At 40.0% G+C, this 16,353-nt stretch overlaps 1 protein-coding gene across 1 annotated transcript; it reads right to left on the reverse strand.

Annotated features, from left to right (window-relative positions):
- Window positions 1-479: 479 nt before the first annotated feature.
- OR52W1 (olfactory receptor family 52 subfamily W member 1) lies at window positions 480-4,776 on the reverse strand (the record flags this gene model as incomplete). The annotated part of the gene is made up of 1 exon (XM_079104737.1): window positions 480-4,776. The coding sequence occupies exon 1, from the start codon at window positions 1,440-1,442 to the stop codon at window positions 480-482; it is 963 nt and encodes a 320-aa protein (XP_078960863.1). The 5' UTR covers window positions 1,443-4,776.
- Between the last annotated feature and the right edge of the window lie 11,577 nt (window positions 4,777-16,353).

The raw sequence follows: 16,353 nt of genomic DNA on the forward strand, positions 1-16,353 counted from the left end.
TGGAAACAGAATCTGGCTCTAAGAAAGAGGACTGTAGTCCCAGACAAGTACCCAGGCATTTGTCTTCAGAGGCAGTGCCACGCTTTGTGGCAGGGCCAAGCCCCCCAACTTTGGGATCTGTAGAGGAGCTAAGGCATTTTTTCAACTTAGACCAAAATGATGGGTGTAGGAGTAGGAAAAGAATGTATCTTTTAGTTAGATCTTATTATGATCCCTCATCTTATTTTCCCTGCAGGGTAACATGTAGCCTTGCCTCCTGCCTTCTGCCTCCTCCCTCCTCCCAAGCAGGACATATGGGTAGGCCAAAAGGTTCAGATACCAGTGGCGTACCTAGTAGCAGTTTCACAGCAAATATTTGTTATCACAGTCACATGCAGACAGTAGGACAGACAACCCATACTCCCAGACTCCAAACTTTGCTCCAATTGCCCCTCTCCCATGTCTATCCATAGCCTAGCCTTTGTTGTCATCACTGTCCACTAAAACTGGCTTTTTTTGAATGTAAACATTTCAAGGATTCTGTCCCTAATCTGTTTGGTGCGGGCTCCATAGATGAGGGGATTGAGGGCAGGTGGGAGCAGCAGGTAGATATTGGAGAAAAGGATGTGCACAGGCTTTGGAACAGTTTGATGGCCAAAGCGATGTGTGAGGTAGGAGAAGAGACCAGGCACATAGAAGGCCAGAATGACACAGATGTGAGAACTACACGTACCAAAGGCCTTGGCACGGGCTTCCCGGGTAGGCAGCCGCAGCACTGTGTGGGCAATGAGCCCATAGGAGCCAGTGATGCCTAGAATATCCACACCTGACACAGCCAGTGAAAGTGCCAGCCCATACAGGTTGTTGACTCGCGTGTTACCCACCACCAGCTCTACTACTGCCATGTGTGCACAGTAGGCATGGTGTATGGTCTTGGCATGGAAGTGCTCAAATCGTGCCACCAGCAGAGGGAATGGCACAACAATAACTACAGCTTTCAATATAAGTGCCAAGGCTGCATAACCCACACGGGCTTTGGTAACTACTGTAGAGTAGTGTAGTGGGCGCCCTACTGCCACAGCACGATCACAGGCCATGGCCAAAAGCACACCAGATTCTACAGCTGTCAGTGCATGTACAAAGAACATCTGGACCAGGCAGGCAGCATATGGCACAGGTCGGGGCCCAAACCACAGCACAGCCAGCAAACCTGGGGCTATAGATGTCGCTAAGCCCAGGTCTGTGGCTGCCAGAATGGCCAGGAGTAGAAACATGGGCTGGTGAAGTGTGGAGTCTATCTGTACCACTGCCAGCAGTGCTCCATTACCCATCAGGGCCAGCAGGTACATGGGCCCAAACACCATTGTCAGCCAGGCCTGGGCTCCCCCTAAACCTGGAATGCCAGTCAGCATGAAAAAGTTTGGATGTAGGATGGTGGAGTTGTACTGTGGAGTTTCTACCATCCTGTAGGAGATGAAGCTCTAGGGCTCATGGCATGATTCTGGATAGAAGGACAAAATGATTTGGGGTGTGCCACAGTGGCACAAAACCATCCATGGAGTATGTACAGGAGTAGTGAAAGGCCAAGAAAACAGGGATTTTGGATGGATAATTAAGGTCACAATCCTAGCTGGGTTTGATGAATTCCTTGCTCCTAAAACTCCATAAATTTAGGGGGGTAAGTAGGTGGGTGCAATGGTAGTGAGGAAGCGGGTGATTGCTACAGTGGCTGATAGAGCCAGAACCCTCCAGTTGGAGGTCAGCTGAGTGGAACTGAGATGAATGCTCTTCTCTTTCAGGGTATAAGTAGAGTTAGTCTCTGTATATGGGGAAAAAGCCAGTGCTAGGTGAGAATTAGATTATTCAGTCCTTGATTTTGTATCTTTGGGAGGGACCTCTGGGCTTTCCCAATTCAATAATGGAGGTGGGCACAATGATTCTCAGTCTTCCCCAGCACTAATATTCTTGGCACCAACCCTCCAAAAAGCAAGGAGGCAGAATAGAAAGAAGGACAAACTATAATGGGAAGCAAATTGGATCTGGAGTGAAGCTGGGAATCCAGAGTGACAAGAGAAAATCTGGTAGATTTTGGGGTGTGGGGTGCTGACATTATTCTGAAATTTGATGCAGAACTAGTAAACTTGAACACCAGGAAGAACTGAAGTTGGGGCTGGGGAGCAACAGAAAGAGAGATGGCATCAAGAAAAGAAACTTCCCTACTCTGCCTTTTATTCTTCATGATCCAGAAGGGGGTCCCACTAGAGTCTTATTCCTGGGGAGCCACAGAGGGTATGTGATAGAGAGGAGGACATAGCACTCAATCCAGAATATTAGGTATATGAGGAAGAATCACCTCTCTGATGTTGGAAAAGGCAGGATGAGTAGACAGACTCCTCCCAGAATCTAGCCTCCAGCAGAAGTTTAGCAAATGTTGAATGAGGAAGAAATCACCAGCAGCACTTGAGAAAGATCCTGAACGCTTTTCACCTTGACCAAGGTCTGTGGGGCCCTTTAAGTGGCTGTTCTTGTTTCCCTTGGGGCCCTTTTCCCTCCCAACTGTGCCATATTAACTCCTCCCTGTTCTGCCTCTTTTCCCAGTGCTGATGGGCTCAGTAATAACTCAGTTCAGGAAGGAGGCAGAAAAGAAAAAAAAAAAAAAAAAAAAAAACAAGGAAAGAGATTATGGAGTGAAAAGATCTGGGAAAGAACATTTCCTCTGGGAGGCCTTTGCTGACTCTTTGAAGTCTAGGACAGAAAACCTTGTATTATTTTTTAATAGTATATGTTCCCCTCTATTGTAATTATTGTACTTTTCTCTACTACCCACTCCCTCCTGTCCCAGACTGAAAGAATTACAGCATTGCTTCTTATCAACCATGGTATCGTCACTGCTTATTACAATGTTTGGCATGCAGATGACTATGAATAAATATTCATTGCTTTTAATTGTAGGACAGAACTGGTAGCTCAAATAGCTTTCAATGACTAACAAGGACTCCTGTAGTTTCTGGAGTCTTCGGTGCCCATAGAGGAGAAAAAGTATTATTTACCATCAACCACAAGATTACCAAGTATAGTTCTTTATATTTTAAGGAGACATATCCTTAAAAAACCATACTATGCAAAAATAATAAAATAAAACCATGGAGCTTATTGGAAAAATGGGGTATGGACATAACATTCAAAAACCTCACCAATGACACATGAAAGATAAGAAACAAAAATGGTAGAACTGTTTTGCATCTGATATATGTTTAGGAAGCACATAAATACTACAGTAAATATGACACTTTCCCTTGAAAAAGACCAGGAGTTTCCCTGGTGTCAGTGTTAAAAGCAGCTTGTGAATTATTGTGAAGTAGTGAAGGGGATTTATCTGGAATTGGGTGGAAAGTTTTAACACCAAGTATGAATGGGTGTAGTTCATAACACAAATTGTAAGCTGAGGGAACTGATAAATGTTTGAGGTTGTGTATGCTAGGCTCTTCTACTCAACTCCATTCACTGAGTGCAGTTTTCTGTGTTCACATTGTTTCTTGAAAATGGAATCACATATAAAGAAACAGAAATTTACATTATGCTCACTTCCATGATATGTCATTTGTCTGAACAAATTTGTATTTCAAAACCTGTACTATAGCAGAACTGATGGAATATTTTGTTTGTGGTCCTGTGCCATGTGGTGAAGATACAGTGGTAATAACAACACCCTACCTTCTTTAAGGAGCTTACAGGCTAGTGGATACATGATGTAAGCAGTTATTGGGGGGCTAAAAAGACCATTAACTGAGATCAGTACCAGATACCTGGGTAGCACAAAGAAGCCTTTCACTCTTTCTGGGGAGTTATCAGTAATGACTGAAAGTCCCATAGGGTTTCCTATGTGCATGCACCGTTCTAAGCCCTAATTTCACAACAGTCATTTGAGATGGGTACAAGTCTTTCCCCCATCTTATATACAAAGAATCTAAGGCACAGAATGATTAAGTAACTTGCCCAAGAACACCCAGCTAGTAAATAGCAGAGTTAGAATACTAAAACAGTTTGGCTTTACCATATGTAGTCATTACTTTGAGCATTTCAGCTGAGATCTAGCACATGAGTAGGAATTTTCCAGAATAGTTGGGGCAAAATGTACCTTCTCCTAGGACAAACAGTTCTGGAGACTTTGGGAGTGGCAGGTAGTCCCAGGATTGCTAAATGGTAATATGTAGAAAGGCCTGCAATTATTTGACAATAAATGCTGATCTCTCATCCATTGAGGGGGAAGGGAGGAAAACTCAAGAGGTGGGAGCTGGGTTGGGAACTATGAAGAAGAGGTTGGAAAAATGCTTTTGGCTTCAAGAGAGCACTAATGACACTTTTGGTTATCTTAGGCACCTTTTTTGGTGCAAAGATTATTGATAAAACTTAGATCTAAGTCTAAAATGTCCAAAATTTAAGTACTTAATTTTTTGGAAATATGTGCTGTTCTGAATTTCCTGCTCTCCAGTAATCCAAGATATACTGAGAGAACTTTTTCTCTAGAAAATCCCTTGATTAGTTCCCTAGGTCTTCAGCCATACTTACAGATGCTCTCCAAGCACACATTGGGGTCACCAGGCTGGTCTTTCCCTGTAATCATAGGAGGGGATTTGGTAACATACCTGTGACCTTCTGAGGCTAGGTTCCAGAAATTGTCCCCCAGAGAAGGATGCCAGACCTCTGCAGGGAGTGAGGTGAGAGGAGGAGAGGCCCTTCCCTGGAGCTCTAAGTTGCTTCTACGCTGATGTGAAAAACAGGATGAGGATTCTGTTTGGAGATTGAGCCTGATTTTTTTCAATCCTTTGGTTTGAAAAACCATCTTCAATAGAATAGGGTTCTCAGATATCAGCTTATGTCCATGTGGACCTGTTCTATTTTTTTTTCCCCCTTAAAGTGATCCATGAGCAACAATGCATAAGAGTATTTTATCCATTTTCATAATAGATTATGGATAAAATCTTGGGTCCTAGTTGAGCGCCTCTCAACACTAAGTCCTCTTGGAGTTCTCCTAAGGCAAATTTTCAATTTCACAATTGAAAATTGTGAGACTTCTCTGTGACTAGTGGTACCACAGTAGTTAAGGCCTTACCTTTCCTGAGTGTCAAGAGAAGTGGAGGGACCCTGTAAGATCAGGTGGCACTATCCTATGGAGATATGGAAGAAGACAGCAAAACACCACACCCATTCTGTCTTCTAGCATCACTTTCCTCCATCCATTTCAAGGTTCCTAGATCTTCCATGGTCACTCCATAAATCTCTGGGGCATTGAGAGTTCCCAGTCCCAGATAGTGGATATGCTTGCACCAAGGCCTCAGATTTGAGAGGAAATGTTTTCCCTCTCCATTATATTAGGATCCGATAGAACTGAAGTTCTGATAGGGGTATGGAATAGATCATATCTAATTTTTATCAACTCTTGTGATATTATCTGCTGACCCTATCTATCTCTCCTTTGTCTGTAACAGGTCATTCTTTCTTTGAAACTGATGCTATCTGTGACCATATATGTTATACATAACCAGTGATTCCTCCATGCTGAGGTCACAGCTGCCATCCTTGTCTCCAAGGAAGTACTGTACCTGTAAAATTAGGCTAGGACCCTGAACAGTGCCCTCTACCACCTATCCAATAATTCTTTCCCTTCAATGTGAGGCAGGGAAGAGGTATTTTCTGACTAAGTCACTTGGATTAATAATGACTGAGGAAACCAATGCTTTGATGATTTTCAAAAGGTGTTTCTTATATAAGACAAGAGAGTTCATCGAAAGGTTCTCCAGCATTTAAAAGAGGGTTCTTAAAGTAACTCCCTTTTTTTGGGTTGGGTTGAGGATATATGTTATGGTTTGCAGCCCAAAGCCTCATGTATTTGAAGTCTTTGTTTCCAATGGAGCAATGTTCAGAAGAGGCACTTTGGGGAAGTGATTGGATGAGGGCTTTGACCTTGTCAGTGGGTTAATCCATAGATAGCTCAAGGAATCACTGGGAGGTGGTGAAAACTGTGGGTAGTGGGCATGCTTTGGAAGAGTATTTCTTGTCTGTGGCGCCTCTCTTTCTCTCTCTTTCTCTCTTTTTGATACCAGGGATTGAACTCTGGGGCACTCAACCAGTAAACCACATTCCCAGCCCTGTTTTGTATTTTATTTAGAGACAGGGTTTCACTGAGTTGCTTAGCGCCTTGAGGTTGCTGAGGCTGGCTTTGAACTCGTGATCCTCCTACCTCAGCCTCCTAAGCTGCTGGGATTACTCTTTTTCTCTGTCTGTCTCTGTCTTCACTTTCTGGCTACCATAAGCAGATAGGCTTCTACCACATCCTTCTGCCATGATATTCTGCCTTATCTCAGGCCCAAAGCAATGGTTATCAGGAGTCCATGGACTGAAACCTCTGAAACTGAAGCCAAAACAATTTTCCTTCTCTAAATTCTCCCCTCCCCCAGTTATTTGTCACACTAAGAGACCATCTTTCTAGAAGTTAATTCCCTGAAGTTCTTCTCTGAGATAATAGTGCTTTTGTTTTATTTTTTCCTATTAATACCTCCTCCTTCTGAGCTCATACTATATGGGTCACTCATGCAAACAGGAAAAGTATCAGTGTCACAGATTCAACAAATATTATTAAGAACTTATTATATGTCAAATATGGTACTACAGATGGATAAAAATCCTCTCAACATTACATTTGTTATGTGCTGCATGTTTGTGCCCCCTGCCCCTCCCACTGTATATGTTGCAGCTCTGACCCTCAGTGTGATAATATTTGGAAATGGGGTCTTTGGGAAGTCATTAAGTATTTATTAGGTCACAAGGATGGGCCCCTCCTGAATGAAATTAACGTCCTCATAAGAAGGGGAAGAACGAGGTCTCTCTCACCCCATGCCTTGCACGTCCAGTGAGAAGGCAGCTGACTACAAGCCAGGAAGAGAGCCCCCACCAAGAGTCTGATCAGCAATCACCTTGATCTTAGATTTTTTTGCCTCCAAGACTGTAAGACAGAAATTTCTGTCTTTTAAATAACCCAGTCTAGGGCATTGTGTTATGTAAGCCTGAATGGACTAAGACAATATCCAAAGAGCCATCAGGACCCATCTCATTAGCAGCTTGAGTATCTGACCCTTCTCTGTCTCTGTTGGAATGTATCATGTTTTATACTTCACAATCTTATTCTGGAATATTGCAGCATCCTCATAACTGGTCCCCTTGTCTACAACATGTTCTTTATATTTATTTTTGTCATGATTTTATTTGAGAAGTAGCTAATCAATACCGAAGTACAAAGCATAAGAACATGCACAAATATCAATACACCCAGAATTGTCAATTATTAATATTTTATCTCACTTGCTTTAGTTTGTTTTTAAAAAGGCTATACAATTTCAGATAAAATTAAAGTTTCTTTTATTCCCTGTAGTGTCCCATTATTTTACCTTAAAAGGTAATTATCATGAATTTAGAATGTACCCTCTAATTCAGTTTTTAATGTTTTTGCTATTTGGTGCTTTGAAATATATAAATTACTGTACAGGAAATTATATTTTATAGTTCTATTTATAAAAATAAATGAATCTTTTTATCCCTTTAATTTGCTATGTAGTTTTGTAGAATATAATTAAGCCAAATATTTATTGATAGACAAAATTGTTATTGATATCTTTGTAAATGTCTCCATGTATAGAGAAATGTATAATAGTTTCACATGTATGAATTTCTCTAGAACATACTATCTAGAAATGGAATTGCTGAATAATAAGGTGTGCACATTTTCTTTAGCAAGTTATTGTTAAATGACTCTACAAAATTGTTCTTTCAATTTGATTTTTCCCTGGAAGTCCCCCAACCGTGGAAGTTTTATGAAAAATCCTGCCTTTTTTTTTTTTAACAACCTTAACAATACTCGATATTATCATACTCTTATATTTTTATAGCTGTGATTAATAAGAAATATTGCCTTGTTTTAATTTATATTTTCTATGAACTTACTGGTAATTTAGGATTTCTCTTCTATAAATTTCCTTTGCCTATATTCTTTTAAGTTGCCTTTTCCCCTTGTATTCATATGCAGAAATTACCTATGTATTCTAGATACAAATTTTTTGTTTTGTTTTGGAAATATAACTTTCCAGTGTGTTGTCTTTTAATTTTATTCATAGTGCCACATATCTTATACAAAATTTAAATTTTAATAAAAAAGCATATCTAGGACCTGTATTTTTTGTATTCTATTTATTGTTTCTTCTATCCTGAAGTTGTAAAAACATTGTTATTTTCTTTTTATATAGTATATAGACTGCAACAACTCTTGGTATCATTCCCAAGTTATGATTATTTTATGCTTATCATGAATCAAGTGCTTTACACTATTATTTCCATTTTATGGATGAAATAATTGAGGCATAGGTAGCTTGCTTCTTTTTGTTTTGGTACTGGGAATTGAACCTAGGGCCTTGAGCATGGTAGGCAAACTCCGTACCACTGATCTAGATTCACAGCCTTTTTAAAAGTTTCATTTTGATATGGGGTTTTTCTAAGTTGACCAGGTTGGCTGTGAACTTGCCATCCTCCTGCCTCAGCCTCCTGAGTAGCTAGGATTATAGTCCTGTGCTACTTTGCCTGGCTCTGCTTCCTCCTTCTCTTCCTCTTCCTCACCTTCCTCCCCCACCTCCTCCTGTTCTTCCTCCTCCTAGTCTTTTTGTGCTGGGGATGGGAACCCAGGCCTCACACATGCTAGGCAAATGCTCTGCCACTTAGCTATATCCCCAGCTCTCAGTAGTTTACATCTGATCATAAAATTTCTAATGAGTCTAAATTTGAATATGGGTCAGTTTGAGTCCCAAATGGATTCTTCTAATGACTACACAGTACCAGTGTTGTATTGACTTTATAAAACAAAATCAGGTTGGTTTTTATCTTTTCCTCATGAGCCTATACTTCCCTTCCCTTCCTTAGAACAACACACTATTCAAGGTTGAAGGAGCAGCCACTGACGATTTGCCTGAAATCTGCAGGCAAATAAGATGGCTTTTCTTTTTACCTTCAAATTTGAATATTCTTGCATTCAACCAAGTTGAACCACAGTTCTTTTTTATATTCTTCATTATAACTTCGGTCTATGATGCATCCAGGACTTTCCACCTCCTCTCTGTATTTGCTATTGTGAATTCTATGTCACATAGTTCTTTCCACCAACAGTCTGCAATTGTACCTTCTACCTTCTCTAAAGACAAACTTTCAGGGCTCCATAATTCTTTGTCCACTACCATTTCTGCTCTCCCCTCCATTGCGTACTGACTGCAATGTCCTATACCCTGTAGAACCTGTTATACTGTAAGTGTTTACTGGCCAGGGCTGATGAGTCATTGCAAATGTCAGTTTTTTCTCAGTTTCACATTACTCAAATACATCTCTTCTGGAATCTACCTCCATTTCTGCACTGGCTGACCACTTCCATGTATGTGTTCCTAGCCTGTCCTCCCTTTTGGGTGGAAGGGGCAATGTCACAGAGTTGTTTGGTAGTCTGTAGAACTTGCTTATGGACTGTCTCTTGAGTTCATCTTTCTGATGTTTTCTTCTTGTACTTATTTTGTCGCCATTAAATTTCTGAGCTTCCTTTTTCCCTTGGGCCTTCACCACAATTTCCTTGAAGGTAAGTACTGCATTTACCTCATTTCATGAATTTTATGCCATTTGGCCACCACTGTACTAATATTCAAACCATTTTTAGTTTTTGCTTTTCATATTTTTATTCTTTTCTTATCATTAGGTTGTTTGCTTTTTCTCAAATTGCCTAACTATATTTTAAAAATATTATTTATTAATTATCTCTTCCAAAATAACAAATTTCAAAGTGTTTATTGCAACACAAACTAAAGATGATGAGGGAAAAAATTGTTACTCTCCTTCTAGTACTTCTTCCTCTCTGAAGGTAATTTTTGTTAACGATTTACTGTGTATCCTTTAACACCTTTCCATATGCTTGTATGTACTTACACTAACATACATATTTAGTGTTTAGGTTTTTTTTTATTTTATAATTTTTAAGTAATATATATTTTCTGCAATTTCCTTTTACTCATTGGGCAAATATTTAATGAGCATCTACTTTATGCCAGGTAGTACATTAACATTGCAGATGTATTCAGGTCAATAGATAGAGCTCTAATGTATTCTTTTTAGTTAGCTGTATACACACTTCTGAGTATGAGATAATTATACATTCACATGCAGTTGTAAAAATTAATATAGAGAAAGCATGTGTAACAATTATCTAGTTTTTCCCAGTAATATCACCTTGAAAAACTATAGCGTAGTATAATAGGGTATTTTTTTAAAATTTATTTATTTGTTTATTTATTTTTATTTATAAATAAATTTTTTTTATTGTAAACAAATGGGACACATGTTGTTTCTCTCTTTGTACATGGCGTAAAGGCATACCATTTGTGTACTCATAAATTTACATAGGGTAATGTTGTTTGATTCATTCTGTTATTTTTTCCCTTCCCCCCACCCCTCCCACCCCTCTTTTCCCTCTATACAGTCCTTCATTCCTCCATTCTTCCAACCTCCCTAACCCTAACTCTAATCCTAACACTAACCCCTCCCTCCCCCATTATGTGTCCTCATCCACTTATTAGCGATATCATTCGACCTTTGGTGTTTTGAGATTGGCTTATCTCACTTAGCATGATATTCTCCATTTTCATTCATTTGCCTGCAAATGCCATAATTTTATCATTCTTTATGGCTGAGTAATATTCCATTGTATACATATACCACAGTTTCTTTATCCATTCATCAATTGAAGGACATCTAGGTTGGTTCCACAATCTGGCTATTGTGAGTTGAGCAGCTATGAACATTGATGTAGCTGTATCTCTGTAGTATGCTGATTTTAAGTCCTTTGGGTATAGGCCAAGGAGTGGGATAGCTCAGTCAAATGGTGGTTCCATTCCAAGTTTTCTAAGGAATCTCCACACTGCTTTCCAGAGTGGCTGCACTAATTTGCAGCCCCACCAGCAATGTATGAGTGTACCTTTCTCCCCACATCCTCGCCAACACCTGTTGTTGCTTGTATTCTTGATAATTGCCATTTTAATTGGGGTGAGATGGAATCTTAGGGTGGTTTTGATTTGCATTTCTCTTATTACTAGAGATGTTGAACATTTTTCCATATGATTGTTGATTGCTTGTAGATCTTCTTCTGTGAAGTGTCTATTCATTTCCTTAGCCCATTTGTCTACTGGATTATTTGTATTCTTGGAGTAGAGTTTTTTGAGTTCTCTATAGATTCTGGAGATTAGTGCTCTATCTGAAGTATGATTGGCAAAGATTTTCTCCCATTCTGTAGGCTCTTTCTTCGCGTTGCTGATAGTTTCCTTTGCTGAGAGAAAGCTTTTTAGTTTGAATCTATCCCAGTTACTGATTCTAGCTTTTATTTCTTGTGCTATGGGAGTCCTGTTGAGGAAGTCTGGTCCTAAGCCGACATGTTGAAGATCTGGACCTACTTTTTCTTCTATAATTTGCAGAGTCTCTGGTCTGATTCCGAGGTCCTTAATCCATTTTGAGTTTAGTTTTGTGCATGGTGAGAGATAGGGGTTTAGTTTCATTCTGTTGCATATGGATTTCCAATTCTCCCAGCACCATTTGTTGAAGAGGCTATCTTTTCTCCATTGCATATTTTTGGCCCCTTTGTCTAGTATGAGAAAATTGTATTTATTTGGGTTTGTGTCCGTGTCCTCTATTCTGTACCATTGATCTACCTTTCTATTTTGGTACCAGTACCATGCCGTTTTTGTTACTATTGCTTTGTAGTAGAGTTGAAGATCTGGTATTGCGATACCCCCTGTTTCACTCTTCCTGCTAAGGATTGCTTTAGCTATTCTGGGTTTCTTATTCTTCCAGATGAATTTCATAATTGCTTGCTCTATTTCTGTAAGGTACGTCATTGGGATTTTAATTGGAATTGCATTGAATCTGTATAGCACTTTTGGTAGTATGGCCATTTTGACAATATTAATTCTTCCTATCCAAGAACATGGGAGATCTTTCCATCTTCTAAGGTTTTTTTAAAATTTCTTTCTTTCTTTTTTTTTTTTTAAATTGAAAAACAATAAAATTTATTCAATGTGAACCTCAGCATTTAGTAGAGTCAATATGCATATATTGCGACCATAAACAAATTTCACAAATGTTCTATGCATTTTTCAGCTGCATTAACTCAGGTTACAAGAATAGCAAAAATATTTAAATGTCAATTTAAATGTCAAAATAGTTATGTAACAATTAGGATAATATTATGCAATATATCATTATTTATAAACTAGTAAAAAACAGAAATGTGGGATGGAATAATTCATTAAGACTTGAGACAGGCATAGTAAAATGTTGGAGTGAAAGTAGCATATTCAAGTGAGCAAGAGAAAGTTATACAATGTTATGTTTCCTAAAACACCAGGGAATGACAGAGAGAAATAAAAGCTCATTATCATAACTTTATCAAGGCAGTAAATTCACATTGTTTATAAAATAATTAAATGGGGGAAGCATCATCTTCATCCCAATATGTACTAATAAGCTTGCTGCTGTTTAAAATTTCTTTCTTTAGTGTACTGTAGTTCTCATTGTAGAGGTCTTTCACCTCTTTTGTGAGATTGATTCCCAAGTATTTTAGTTTTTTTGAGGCTATTGTGAATGGGGTAGTTTTCCTGATTATTCTTTCCAAAGATTCATCACTTATGTATAAAAATGCATTAGATTTATGTGCATTGATCTTATATTCTGCTACTTTACTGAATTCACCTATGAGTTCTAAAAGTTTTCTGGTGGAATTTCCAGGTTCCTCTAAGTATATAATCATATCATCAGTAAATAGGGATAGTTTGAGTTCTTCTTTTCCTCTTCATATCCCTTTAAATTCTTTGGTCTGTCTAATTGCTCTGTCTAGAGTTTCAAGGACGATATTGAATAGAAGTGGTGAAAGAGGGCATCCCTGCCTTGTTCCAGGTTTTAGGGGGAATGCTTTCAGTTTTTCACCATTTAGAATGATATTAGCCATGGGCTTAGCATAAATGGCCTTTACAATGTTAAGGAATGTTCCCACTATCCCTATGTTTTCTAGTGTTTTTGAGCATGAAGGGGTGCTATATTTTATCAAATGCTTTTTCTGCATCTATCAAAATAATCATGTGATTCTTGACTTTAAGTCTATTGATATGGTGAATTACATTTATTGATTTCCTGATGTTGAACCAACCTTGTATCCCTGGGATGAAACCCACTTGATCTTGGTGCACTATCTTTTTAATATATTTTTGTATGTGATTTGCTGAAATTTTGTTGAGAATTTTTGCGTCGATGTTCATTAAGGATGTTGGTCTGAAATTTTCTTTCCTTGATGTGTCTCTGTCTGGTTTAGGTATCAGTGTGATATTGGCTTCATAGAATGAGTTTGGGAGGGTTCCCTCCTCTTCTATTTTATGGAATACTTTGAGAAGTATTGGAATGAGCTCTTCTTTAAAGGTTTTGTAGAACTCGGCTGAGAACCCATCTGGTCCCGGACTTTTCTTTCTTTGTTGGTAGGCTTTTGATGACCTCTTCTATTTCATTACTTGAAATTGGTCTATTTAAATTGTGTATGTCCTCCTCATTCAGTTTAGGCAATTCATATATCTCTAGAAACCTGTTGATGTCTTCAAAATTTTCTATTTTGTTGGAGTATAGATTTTCAAAATAGCTTCTAATTATGTTTTGTATTTCAATCGTGTCTGTAGTGATATTTCCTTGTTCATTCGAATTTTAGTGATTTGGGTTTTCTCTCGTCTTCTCTTTGTTAGTGTGGCTAAAGGTTTATCAATTTTGTTTATTTTTTCGAAGAACCAACTATTTATTTTGTCAATTTTTTGTATTGTTTCTTTTGTTTCAATCTCGTTGATTTCAGCTCTGAGTTTAACTATTTCCTGTCTTCTACTACTTTTGGTGCTGGTCTGTTCCTCTTTTTCTAGAACTTTGAGCTGTAGTGTTAGGTCGTTTATTTGTTGAGTTTTACTTCTTTTATTAAATGTGCTCCATGAAATAAATTTCCCTCTAAGTACTGCTTTCATAGTGTCCCAGAGATTTTGATATGATGTTTCTTTGTTCTCATTTACCTCTAAGAATTTTTTAATTTCCTTCCTAATATCTTCTGTTATCCATTCATCATATAATAGCATATTGTTTAATCTCCAGGTGTTGGAATAGTTTCTGTTTTTTACTCTTTCGTTTATTTCTAACTTCAATCCATTATGATCTGATAGAATACAAGGTAGTGTCTCTATCTTCTTGTATTTGCTAACATTAGCTTGTGGCATAATATATGGTCTATTTTAGAGAAGGATCCATGTGCTGCTGAGAAGAAAGTGTATTCGCTCTTGGTTGGATGGTATATTCTATAAATGTCCATTAAGTCTAAATTATTGATTGTGTTATTGAGGTCTATGGTTTCTTTGTTCAATTTTCGTTTGGAAGATCTGTCCAGTGGTGAGAGAGGTGTGTTAAAATCACCTAGTATTATTGTGTTATGGTCTATTTGGTTTCTGAAATTGTGAAGGATTTATTTGACATACATGGATGAGCCACTGTTTGGGGCATAGATGTTTATGATTGTTATATCTTGCTGATATAATAATCCTTCTTTATCCCTTCTGACTAACTTTGGCTTGAAGTCCACATTATCGAAAATGAGGATGGATACTCCAGCTCTTTTGCTGAGTCCATGTGCATGGTATGTTTTTCCCCATCCTTTCAACTTTAGTCTATGGGTATCTTTTTCTATGAGGTGAGTCTCTTGCAGGCAACATATTGTTGGATCTTTCTTTTTAATCCAATCTGCCAGTCTATGTCTTTTGATTGATGAATTTAGGCCATTAACATTCAGGGTTATTATTGAGATATGATTTCGTTTCCCAGTCATTTGGTTCATTTTTAAAATTTTATTTATTTATTTATTTATTTGACACGATTTGGTTCCTCCTTTATTTGACAATTCCTTTAGGATAATTCCTCCCTTTGCTGATTTGCTTCTTTGTTTTTCATCTGTTCCTCATGGAATATTTTGCTGAGAATGTTTTGTAATGCTGGCTTTCTTTTTGTAAATTCTTTTAGCTGTTGTTTATCAAGGAAGGATTTTATTTCATTGTCAAATTTGAAGGTAAGTTTTGCTGGGTATAAGATTCTTGGTTGGCATCCATTTTCTTCCATTTGTGAAATAGAGCTGCCCGGCGAGACACCCCTCCCCCCGCTGGAGCAGTGAACTCGGACAACTGGGAGCGTCGTAAAGGAGGCCGCTCAGCACAGCGCTGGGACTCGGTGCAACCACTGGGGCTCCGGGCGGCGGCCCAGAGGAGGGGCTGCGAGGAGAGCTGTTTGGACTCAGAGCGACCACTCCTGACGCCGGGGCCTGCCCGGAGGAGGAGGAGGAGGAGGAGGAGGAGGAGGAGGAGGAGGAGGAGGAGGTGGAGCAGCGTGGTGAGGCACTTGGACTCGGAGCAGCTGCACCAGAGCTACAGGCGGTTGCCAGAGGAGGAGCTGCGAGGCAAGCTGTTTGAACTCAAAGAGACCGTTCCTGAACACCGAGGGGGCTGCCTGGAGGAGGAGGAGGAGTGCAGCGGGTCGCATGGACTTACAGTGACTGCATCGGAGCTCCATGAGGCTGCTCAGAGGAGGAGGCCAGTGGTCAGTTGTTTGGACTCAAAGCGACCGCTCCTGAACACCGGGGGGCTGCCTGGAGGAGGAGCATGGTGGGTCGCTTGGTCTCGAGTGGCCACACCAGGGCTCCGGGCGGCTCCCTGGAGGAGGCGTGCAGTGGATCACGTGGACTCAGAGCGTCTCAGAGCGACTCAGAGTGACCGCTCCTGAACACCCAGGGGGGGGCTACCTGGAGGAAGAGGAGGAGGAACGGGGCTGGTCACTTGGACTCGGAGTGACTGCCCAGTGCTACAGACGGTTGGCGGGAGGAGGAGGTGCGCAGTGAGTTGCTTGGACTCTTGGTGACCGCACCAGAACACCGGGCAGCTGTCTGGAGGAAGAGGCAAGCGGCGGGTCTCTGGGAGTCGGAGGGATTGTACGGGGCTCCAGGTGGCTGCTCAGAGAAGGGGCTGCATAGCCAGGTGATTAGGTGCAGAGCAGGGTCCCAGGACCTAGGAGGCTTCTTGGTGGAAGAGCCGCACAGAGACAGGCTTAGGGGCGGAGCAAAGGTTCCAGGACTGCAGGCAGATTCTCTGAGGAGAGGCAGCCTAAGGAGACTCGTCTTTGAAGGGTGAGGCTCCCAGCCCCAGCAGGTAGGTCTGGGCCCCTGGGAACGTTGCAGAGGAAGGCAGCCCA

This window comes from Sciurus vulgaris, assembly GCF_902686455.1.
Source record: "Sciurus vulgaris genome assembly, chromosome: 11".
NCBI classification, from domain to species: Eukaryota; Metazoa; Chordata; class Mammalia; order Rodentia; family Sciuridae; genus Sciurus; species Sciurus vulgaris.